The sequence below is a fragment of the Abramis brama genome (genome assembly GCF_963993115.1).
Source record: "Abramis brama genome assembly, chromosome: 11".
Taxonomy (NCBI): Eukaryota; Metazoa; Chordata; class Actinopteri; order Cypriniformes; family Leuciscidae; genus Abramis; species Abramis brama.
Window position 1 is genome coordinate 20,259,260 of NC_139973.1, and position 12,071 is coordinate 20,271,330.

Below are 12,071 nucleotides of genomic sequence, written 5' to 3' on the forward strand. Positions count from 1 at the left end.
TAGTGTTATGAGCTAATCTGTTTTTAAAGATAAAACTCTTTACATTCGATTTTCATGAAAACAGAAAATCGCATCCCAGGGAACGATCGACTCGGTAACCATGTGTTAATTACCCCTAGGTTCATTTTTCACTGGAGTTGTCCTTTAAATCCCCCCAACACTGCACAAATGTAGAGTAAAAACGTTAATAAAGTGAGTGACATTACATTTGTTTTTGTTTGTTTTTAAATTAGATTATTAGGCTATGTTACAAAATCACATTGTATTGCCTGGTCTGGACTGCTCTGCAGAGCCCAACATCCTGAATGTACATTAAAACGAATAGCATAAGGATAAGAAGCTGTGATTACACATACATTTGGACTATAACCATTAAAAGAGAATGGCAATGACATTTTGTGTTATGGGTTTATATGGTTTGATGTATTTATAACCCATTTTATTAGATTTTTTGGTTTCACTTTATTTTGATGGTCCCTTTAACACATTCTGTGCTGACTATAAGTAAAGTTGCACCTACATGTCTGTTAACTATCATTAGAGTATTGATAGAGTATTAGTAGACTGTTAGGGTTAGAATAAGTTGACGTAGTTGCAAAGATGCTTATAGTCAGTAGAATGTCTGTTGGAGAACCATCATAATAAATAGTTAGTTAATATTAAGCAGAAAGTCTACTAATACTATAATGAGAGTTAGTTGACATTGACATGTTGCAAAGTTACTCATAGTCAACTAAATGTTCAAAAGGGACCATTAAAATAAAGTGTTGCTGATTTTTTTTTAACCTAATTTATAATTTATAAAAATAAATTGGACCACCTTTAGGTTATGGGAAAGAGTTGGAAATAAATCTGCAGTTCCATTATTCTGTGACATCAAATAAAAGCACGACATAAAACACCCAAGCTAGAAGATTTCAATTTGATAAAATTAACAGAAATTTCAATAATGCTATACAGAGATCTTCTTCTAACAATGCTTCAAAATCTTACCTTGTCACTTTGAACATGAAAATGGCATTTTAAGGCCGGTGTATTTCTGTATCTCTTGGACAGTTTGGCTAAATTAGGACACTGGACTTTGAGGACAAAAAAAGATGAGTCTGTTCTCCATTGCTAAGATTAGCTGACTGTGACAGATGAAGTGCTGAAGGGAAAATCATTCTGTGTCCTTGCAGAGGAAAAGTAAAAGACAACATCAAACATGTTGTTCGACTACACAGTTAATTACTCACAACATAATCAGGTCGGACGGAGACTTGCTGAAATGTCTCCTACCGAATTTGTATATGTGCTTTTGTCTAAATTTGCAAAAACACTGCTGAAACTGGACAAGCTGCAGTTCCTTACTGTAAATAGACACAAATCAGCAGAAAGCATTCTTATTCACTTTTCGACTGGCGCAGGATATTATATTATATTATATTATTATTATATTATATTTCAAACATGCAATGTTTTTAACGGGTCCATTTTATGGTTAACATTACAGTTTTTTCTGATGGCTTAAGCACATTTTTTGTAACTATTGGCTATTTTTGCAAAACTCTACACACAAATAAGAAAACCTTTCACCAAATCAGCAAAACATTGTAGTTCTCTGGCAAAAGCTAATAAACCTTGCTTAACTCTTCAAACCTTCGTAAAAATGGTATTTTCGTATCGTATTAACACAAGCCATCACATTAATAAGCACACAATGCGCCAACTACACACTGATGGTATGAATAAAAAACACATCTGGCTTTTGCTTTCTCTGTGCACAAGCTACGTCAGTTTGAGGTCATACTTTTGTCATAGTTCTGTAAACATACAGGGATCCAAACTTCAAGTATTGGTGTTTATTTACACACATCAAAACAAACACAAGTGGTTTTTTCCCCAAGTAAAAAAAAAAAAAAAAAAAAATCAGTCTACATCGTGTCGTCTCTCTGGGTCGGGCCACAAAATTTCGTCTACATCACATGCAATGTCCTCTAGTCCAAGGTACCGGGGAAAATATCTTCTGGAATGCCGTATCCAGGCCTGACATGATGCCTGGTCAATATCCCCACATGCCTCCTCCATTGCCTGTAAAAGGGCTATGTGTTGATGGGGATGACGGTCATAGACCTTCCAGCGCCAGGCAGAGAAGAACTCTTCAATTGGATTCAAGAATGGAGAGTATGGGGAGAGGTTGAGTACAGTGAAGAGTGGGTGATCTGTAAACCAGTTGCGGACCAAAGCAGCCCTATGGAAACTAACATTGTCCCATATGATGAGGTATCTGGTCTGCTCTGGTCTCTGAACATTAGTGAGCATGTCATGTAAGGTGTCCAGGAATGTAATAATGTGTGCAGTGTTATATGGGCCTAGGGTTGCATGATGGTGAACAACACCATTTTGACTTATAGCTGCACACATAGTTATGTTACCACCACGTTGTCCTGGGACATTGATTATGGCACGGTGTCCAATAATGTTCCTGCCACGTCTCCTTGTTTTAGTGAGGTTAAAACCTGCCTCATCCACAAAAAGCAGCTCATGACCCATGGCATCTGCCTCTAGCTCCATCACTCTCTGGACAAGACCAAACAAATGCAGCACAGCAGGCCCATGCACAGCACTACAGTATGCACTTCCAGATTCAATACCAATGATACTATAGCTTACCTGCACATAGTCATAACGCAGTTGTTTTACACGTTCACTGTTTCTTCCAAAAGGGACTCTGTAGATTTGTTTCATTCAGATTCTGTTGCGGGCAAGTACACGACATAATACAGAAATGCTCACATTGTGTGTGTTTTGGAAGGTGGTGTCATCCTCAGTTATGCGCTGTTGTATTTCTCGTAGCCTTATGGAATTATTTGCAATCACCATATTGACTATATGGGTCTCTTGTTCTGCAGTGAACATTCTTCCTCTGACCCCAGCATCTGGACGTCTAGCAATTCTGTAAAGTAACAATTTCAGTATTTTTACATGTATGGTATTGTTGTGGTTCTCATTAGAGTATGGCAGTGCTACAAAACTTAGTGCAAAGTGACTGTACTAACCGATTCTCATTTCGGAATGTCCTTACGATGCTTGCTACAGTGTAGCGGCTCAAGTTAGGCTGAACCCGTTGGCCAGCTTCCCTCAGGGTCATTCCATGGTCCACTGTTGTAGCTCTGATGTTATCAGTAATTCTATTTCTTACTCTTCTTACCCTTCCTCTTCCCCCTCCTCGTCCTCCTCTTGCTCCTCCTTGTCCTCTTCCTCTAACTTCACCTCCTTGTCGTCCTCTCCATCTCGCTTCTTCACCTCCGCGTCCTCTTCCTCCTACTTCTTCACCTCTGCGTCCTCTTCCTCCTCCTCCTCTTCCTCCTACTTTTTCACCTCCACGTCCTCTTCCTCTGCCTCCTCTAATTCTCACTCTTCCTGCTCCCTCCATTGTACTCCACACGGACAGCTTACCTGTGGCTTAGGCTGATTGCAAAGTGAACTAATTAACTAAAACAGTTTTCACATGTGACAGTGTGCCAGACAGTTGGCAAAATAGTGTAAATAATAGCCATACATTTGTATAGTTTTGCTAGGAGTGTGTTGATCATTTGGAAATTGAGTGTAAAGCAGTGAGTTGTGCTTACAGTTCCGCAAAAAGAGTGCTGTGCAGTGGATTGTACCTATGGGCCTACAGTTTTGCAAAGTGTGTGTTACAAAATTGCAAACTGAGTGCAAAGCAGTGTTTGTGCTTTTAGTTTTGCAAACTCAGTGAGTGGTTTTGCTATAAGTATTAATAGTTTTAGAAATTGTGCTATAAGAATCACGGTTAGGATTTAAGCATTCAGAAAAAAACTGTAAAGTGACCTTACCTATCTGGTCTTATAACTTTGCCTCCACCTAGTGGAGTTATTTACTACTAACAGTTATAGAGGAAGACCACAAGATTGGCAGCCCGTGACAGATAGTTTGAGAAAAATGCTTTAACTATACACTAATGGGGAAAAATCCATGTGCTTATCCAAAATCTAGTGTAATGACTCAAAACAAAGTTATTATGTTAGGATATCCATGGAGACCTTCCCATGTTATTTTGCAAGAGTATGCAGAATGTTAAAAAATGCTTTTTGGTGAGAATAGCAGAGATTATTCTCAGTGGAATCGTTCAGTCACAGTGGATTCAGTGTATAAACTGGATGTTCTTATTGTGCAACAATAGAATTTAAAGTGTCGCTGATCAACTTTTTATCCATTTTTTTCTCCTGAAAGAACTTAGATTTATAATTGAATGTAATGACACCTCCCGATTCCCGAATATGAGGAGCACCTGAGGAGGCTGATGGTGCAAGTTACATAATCTCCATCTGATCTGTTCTCTCGTAAAACACAGTAATCCTCTTTAAGACTGAGACACCCGCTGCCGTTCGGCTGAACCCATTTGTCTTTTTAATTGCATGTGAAGTTTCTGAAGTCCACATTGTTTCGCTGTCAGGAGGAATTGAGCCTGAAACAGAGCAGATGGAATAAAGATGTAGTGAAGGTCGGGCTTGGAGCAGCTGCAGTCTAGCTTGAGAAGAATAAAGTGGACATCCTTATTCATCCCTCATTTCCTGTTAGTGAAAAAGTCACTTTCATTCAGAAAGTTCCGAAAATGCCAAAATAATAAACCAAGTTCTTTCAAAAGAATCACATTTCAGCTGCGATGTCGACAAAGGATGAGAAATTACTAGGTGTGTTCAATGGAGAGACTTTTATAGATTGGACACATGACTGTTTTGATTGGTCAATGTTAAACTATGAAATATATTTATTTTTTATATGAGTTTACAACATCTCAAAATGTTTTGCCATGTATGTGCAGCCACTTTTAACTAGGACTGATATTACAATGTTATCAGAGTAAATAAAGGCAGCATTTTACAGGAAAGCACAAGCCTGAGGCCCTGATCTAAATTTGCCTATTTTCCTTTAATCATAGATCTCATTTGTGATGGCATAATACCCCTAGTGTTCAGCTGAAAAGCCAAGTGTGGGTTCAGTGGGTGTGACGGAATGAATAGAAATATTTATTGGTTCACCCTCTCAACATTTTCTTAGGTTAGCTTATGGACAACAATAACTATCATCATCACCCATAAGGAAATTAATCTGAATGGTTATGGCTCTAAAGGTAAATCTGTGTCCATGTGTGTTTGAGTCACAGAAGTCAAAAGCTCACAAACACAACTGCAGTTCATATCAGGAAGCCAGAATAACCCACAGCTCTGGCAGGCCTGAAATAATTTGACTATTTTATATTTGACTAATTTATTGTGTGTGTGTGTGCGTGCGTGCGTGTGTGTTTGTGTTTGAGTGTGTGTGTGTGTGTGTGTGCGTGCGTGCGTGCGTGTGTGTGTGTTTAATAAAAGTATTAAGTATCAAATGTTTAATAAAAATTTGAGTTAGCTTTTATATCTATATTTTCAGATTTATTTAAATTTTAGTGTAAGTTTTAGTATATTTTTCATTTTTATTAATGTTTTACTATAGCTTTAACTATTTTTAGTAAAAATGTCATTTTAGTAGCCTACTCTAATTTTCATTCAAAATTTTCATCTAATATTTTATTTTATTTCAATTACCGAAAATTGTTTAACAATAACACCCCCTGTCTACTTGACACCACAGTAAGTAAACACAACTTTTACATTCACATTAACAAAAGTATGGCAGAGCTCCATAAACCCCTGATTCACTTATTAAACTGTATTATTTAGCCATTACTTACATAAGTCTATAAAGTGCTCGTGCTGTCCCAGATACTGAAATTATTGTCCCAGCATGTGAGGACACCCATCCTTTGTCTCCTGCTGGCCATCCATGCTATCAACATTGTTCGTGATTCATCACAAGACTGTTTTATTACTGACTACACTGTCCTCAATAAGAGATCGAATATAGAGGGAAGCACGACAGAGCCAGGGCGTTCTTTGATAAATAGCCTATGGTTAAGAACATTTATTTGTTGTTCATATTGACATGAAAAGCGTCTGTGCTGTGGTGCCCTCGGGTAGATGAGAGAGCCTTAAAGTCCTGTTCAGATCTTCATAAGAACTGTACGTGAGAGACACACCAGCACTGTATATTTAAACATTTTAAAATCCTCATTAAATCATGATGATCTTTCTTATGAACTTTCTTGAGAACAGACAAAAGGTCTGGTTTTTCTTCTGTTCACGATGTCTGACAGGCATGATTTTGCCGAATTGGACGTGTTCCTGGGTCAGCATATTTGTTGATCCTGGAACAACATACCTGTCCGAAAATTTAATCCTAACCATATCCCTATACCCCCAAACCTAACCCTATCCATAAGTTATCCCTGAAATCAGAGGGAAATGATAGGTGTAGAAGCACATAACCCTGCAGTTGTAAGCCTAAACTTGACATAAACTGTAAACTTATCCCTCAAATCTGATTGGCTGATTGGAATGTTGTTCCAGGACCATGTTGCACTTGGTGAAATCAGGTTCTGCACATAGAGTTTATGATCAATAAACGAGGAAGAAATGTCTTCGAAAGTAGATGGAGAAGTGCTGTGCAAGTGAGTCTCTCGCATCACATGTCAATCATTGCCTCCTGGTATTGACATGTAGCAGGAGCATTTATTGACCAAAAGTGTTTTTAATGTTGAGTTAACCAGAATGTATTGTCCCTCAGTGCGTGGTGAAGTGTAAAAGGCCGTGTTGCTGAAGGCTGTGAATCAGGCTGGTCTCATGACTGCCACAACTTGCTGTTCACTCTTTGTTTGTTTGCCTGCAGGCTAAATTTGCTCTCCAAAGCAAGTATAAAAGAACACCATCTTCTCCTTCTATCAAAGAGGATACTTACAGTTACAGAACTGCCGCGGATGATATAGAAGACTTTAGATGAACTAAAAGACAGGGGAAATAAGCAAGCATTAGAAAAAAAAAATGCAATGGGAAACTATCAACAGAAAACAGAATGACAAGGTTGTGTTTGGTTGAACAGCATGGCTTTGTTTTTCTTGTATTAGTTTGTGCGAAGTAGCAGGAAAATCAGGTTTAATATAAGTCACGATTTAGTTTAAATCCATCTGGAAGCTTCTTCTTTCTCTTAGCATTGACGAGAGGATGAGTAAGTGTAAGAAAGAGTTGAGTGAGAAAGAGAGAGAACGGTTGCTCATCCGCAGGGCCAGCGGAGCCAACGCCTCTCAGCTGGCTCATATGGAGAAGATGCTGCAAGAAACCAAAGGCCTGCTGGAGAAGAAGACAGAGGCAGATTCAGAAAGCAAAGCATGTGGTGACACTATGGGTATGTGTTTTTGAATATCTTCAAATGTAATATCCCTGAACGTGAACCTTGCATTACTAAGTCAAAATAATGTACCTTGTTTTACAGTATAAATATGTAGACATCGTTAAAACAAGATACATTCTCTTGAATTTCAATATGATATGTATAAACATTCTTGAAAAATTTCAACATTGTAAAATAATCAGTTTTTGGAAAATGTATCTTGAATTTATTGTTCTTATCCATTTTACATTTGTTTCTCTTTTTAAACAAAACTTCTAAACACATTTTCTTTAAATAAGACAAAAACACAAAGAAATAAGAAAATCAAATGAATTCAAAACATGTTCTATTACAAACTCAACAGTTCTAAATTCTAATGTCTTATATATTAATATTTGTTTTACTTCTTATGTACATTTATTTTAGGTAGGCTATGTTTCCATATTTTTATTAGAAAGCAAGATGTACGTTATTTAAAAACCATTTTTGCACTGCATTCCACTCTTAATACCCAGCTAACAGCGAACGTTCTCAGAACTTTGGCTAACATTCTCACAAAGTTCTCTCAAAGTTATGAGCAAACATTGTTCCAATAATGTTAATAAAATATTTGTTCAAACGTATGTTTTTTTTTATGTTCTCAAAACATTAGCACAAAAACATTATTTATACATTTTCCATGGAACTTTTTTCCTGAAACGTTTTAGCCGGACGTTCGTTTAACGTTTTTAAAATGACTTGATTCAGAATGCTCTGAGACCATGTAAAAGTTTCTTTCCCATAATGTTTGCAAAATTATCATATGGAATGTTCCGTTAATGTTCGTATAACCAAGATTTTTTTTTATTTTTTTTTTAAGTCGTCATGAAACAATAGTCGATTGCAATAGTCTTTCCTTCCCTATTGTGACGCATATCCGAGTGAAAAGGATTGGATCGTTGTGGTTTGCTATTGGTCAATCTCATGTGAGTGACAGGTTGTCCCGCCCTCATGCCAGTAAACACATCGTCAGAGAAGAGATGGACAATATTCCATAAAAAATAAGAATTGTCCATTTTGATTTCATGATGTCTTTAATAAACTGGACATTTTGAATTTTAAACTTACTGGAAATGTGGGGAAATGTTTTTATTAGCTTGGTAGCTAAATGATTTCCATTTGGACAAATGAATGTGTATTGAGTCTGACTCTTGTTTTTGCTCTGGTCTTAGTGTCAGATCTGGAGCAGAAGGTCCAGCGCAGCAAGCGAGACCGCCGTAACTCCCTCCACCGCACACAGCTGCTGGAGAGTCAGATGAAGACGGTTCGAGGTGAGCTCGAGGGCACGCTGGACCACCTGGAGGAACTGCGCAACATATTGCGACGCTCACAGCAGAAATCAGAAGAGCGGGAAGCAGCCATGCAAAAACTTGCTGAAGGGCTGAGGTGAGACATCACCTCCACCTTCAGTTCATCTCGTCGTGAAGACTTGAAGACACCACTGTTCATCTGAAATGTTTGTTTGACTGCACATCCAGAATGACATAATGTTTCACATTGGTTCACACATTCCTGTGCAACCAGATGCTGTTGTAATATCTCTGTTGGATAATTAAAGCATGCCACAATTATTTAAAGGGCATGTGTTTACCCTCCAAAGATTTGGTTGTTTGGATGTCATGGCATCCTGTTTTTATATCCTGTTTTCACTGAAATGCAGCCTTAAACCATAATTGATCATTTAAGTATAGACATCCACGGAATGCCATGTTAACTTGTCAAATCAGTTTCACACCCTGTCACATTTGACACATTTTATTGTGCTAATTAACTATATGATGGCGTCTTGTTTTAGTTTATGTCTTCACAGGATTTGTTTTGTAAGACAACAGATTGCAAATAATGTCTTGTTACATCTGTAGTATAAGGAAAGTGGCAAATGAGTCCACCATTTCTTGATATGAATGCCTTAGTCACCTATATTCATAGCTGCTTTTGCCTTTTTTTTTATTATTTAAAGGTTTATTCCTGTGAACTTTCACATGATCTGCAATGTTAAACATGCTGTTTCAACATTATTAGCACCAATTCACTAATGCAGGTAAACTTTAAAGGCTGTGTGTATTCATGATTTTGTTCATTAAAATATTGAAATGTCCTCCAGGTTGTACTTTATGAAAAGAAAACAGAAACATTATATCCATTTCAGTTGTGGATTTCCTCCCCATATCCAAAAGATCACTTTTTCATGTTGCTTTCGGGAGCTTTAGTAGAAGATTCAATCCTAAATCTACTTTTCAGATCCTCTGCTTTGACTGAAGTTCTCTCATACTTTGTGGCCTCATTCCACTCTTGCTATAGAGAGATATAACACCACACTGACCTGTCCTCACTTTGCCTTGTGTTGAAAGGTTAATGGTACTTTCCCCTCATTAAAAAATAAATAAAAATGTTTTACACATAAATTAATTCATTTTTTGTCAAATATTTTTCAAATCTAGTACACTCACTTGCAATGGTTGCAGTAATTGCTTCAGTCATCAGTGGCTTAATAAACTTTGCACAGAGCGGGTAACCTCATGGGGGTCGACATGTTGAGACCAGCCTTTGTTGGTGGACTGAATTAATCTTGGTTCACTTTGAAAAGTGCATTTTCTACAATGGTGTTGGTATCTGAAAACTGCTGCTTTTGCATGATACATATTCATTAGATTAAACCAGGATTAGGCCTTCGTTCAATTAGGACATTTAGCTTTTATAAACGTGGCCTTAAAAATGTTTTTTGGTGTGCATATCGAGACAAAACAGGCACTGACATATTTTAAGATATGTCAATGCAAGTTGCTTTTAGTTAAAACAGGTCAAACATGCATTTTAGTCTGGAACTAGATTTAAGCTTTGTCTGTGAAACCGGACAATAGTTTAATGCCCATCACAAATAAATCATGAATTTAAAAAAATAAATCGTTTTCACAAAAATGTAATGGTCCCCAGAATATTTTGTTGAATGAATATCTGAACATGCAATATATCAAAACAAACAACTAACCCTCTGCTTAAAAAACGTTTTATTCTAGCTTCATGCATTCTTTTTTATCAACACTTGAATGTGGGTAAGTTTAATTAAAAAAGCAACATTTTGAACAAAAAGCTGAAAACCATGTTTTTTCTCAAAAGAATATTTGGGAAAGAGTAAGTATTGATGTCACTAGATAACATTTTCTTGTAGCGACATCAATAAAGCCCTGTGAAATACTGAACAGTCTTATGACACGGGAAAGATTAATTAGTTTTTGAGCTGGAGGCTGGAGCTGACAACTCAGGTGGTCAATAACTGTATCCAGAAAGTGAGTTTTAAATCAAATATGAAAAATAAATATATAAATAAAATGAATTCAAGGTATGTTCTCAAGACTCAATAGTTCTAAGTTATATTTATTTATGTAGTTTTTTAATTGTTCAAAAACGTGCATATGATTTGTGCTCAGATGAGGTCTAAGTTGTACAGTTGTGCAGGGCAGTGAGATCATGGACTGATGAATCCAACTATTATAATCTTTTGGACTACATAAATTGAATTTTTAGTATTACATAAATTCCATTATGCCTATTTCAGGATTCTTCCCTCTGGCAGGTCATTATGAATCTCAGAATATCAGCTTATCTGTTAGCTGATAAGCATCAAAAGTACATAACTCTGGATGGCCTGTAAGTGAATATCATCATAATATTATTAATATATACTAAAATCTCAGGTGCTTTATTTAAATCAAACTCTCTAAACCCTCTCAGGTCACTGCTTAGAGAATGGAATATTAATATACTGGAAACTTTGGGTCATTCTCAGGTAACTTGCCACTTGTGCCCATTTTATTTATTTATTTTGTTGTAATTATAATGGTGATGAAAGGAAATAGTCTGATATTATAAAAGAAAAAATCCTTGAGAAGCATGGTTTTGGTGTTGTTCACCTTGCATAAATTTATATACTGGCTAGCAGGGCGGCAATGTTCAGTTTGGCCTTGTCCAAATTAGAGTTTCAAGGAGCTAGTCCTGTTGTTCACCCTCTATCATTCCCATCTTTCAGTTTCCTATAAGAATGACTTTAATTCTTATACTGCTGGAAAAAAAATCTCACTCTTATAGAGCATTTTTTTTCTGATTAAAACAACTTCACTTCAGACTTGCAATCTATTGTCTCAGACTAATATTTTTACGAATTCTGAATAATCTTTGTTAATATTTTAGTAATGTTTTGAAAAAAATATTGAAAAATTTGTTCTGATCTTTTCTTGCAAATCAAACGCTATGCTTTTAAACCAGTAATAATTATTATTAAAAATAATAATAATGGGTTTAATAATTTGTTGCATGTGCTACTCCTACCATGGTCTCCATCAAATGTTTTATGGTCATCATTGTCATAATAATGTTATGAGTATTTGTTTGTGCTTTTGATCAAGAGTTGGGTCCATAGCTAAAAACAATGGGGGAAAAAAAAAAAAACTGTAAATCAATTTGTCTTGTGGATTTAAGAGTGAGATGAAACATTTGGAAGAGGACATGCAAACAATGAAAGGCCTCCAAAAAAGAAAGAAATCTAGACCATCCAAAGCCTCCACACAGTGTTAGCAGCACCAGACACTATTCATGCTGATACATGTTCAAAACCATGCAGGAATGTTTATCTATATTTGTAAAAGAATTTTCATTGGAGGTGTACACTAAAACATATCTGATAAGCAACACTGCAGTGCACCTATGAAATGTTGTGTGGTTTGCTGTATTTAATGTGGATGTGCTGAAGGACTCAGATTGAGTGTATATGT

General features: G+C 36.5%; 1 protein-coding gene across 1 annotated transcript; it reads left to right on the top strand.

Moving 5' to 3' along the window:
• The first annotated feature begins 6,819 nt into the window (after positions 1-6,819).
• Positions 6,820-9,400, top strand: LOC311092952 (uncharacterized protein). The gene is made up of 2 exons (XM_084129986.1): positions 6,820-7,278; positions 8,475-9,400. Exons 1-2 carry the CDS (start codon positions 7,098-7,100, stop codon positions 8,690-8,692), a joined length of 399 nt encoding a protein of 132 aa, XP_083986112.1. The 5' UTR covers positions 6,820-7,097; the 3' UTR covers positions 8,693-9,400.
• The last annotated feature ends 2,671 nt before the right edge of the window (positions 9,401-12,071 follow it).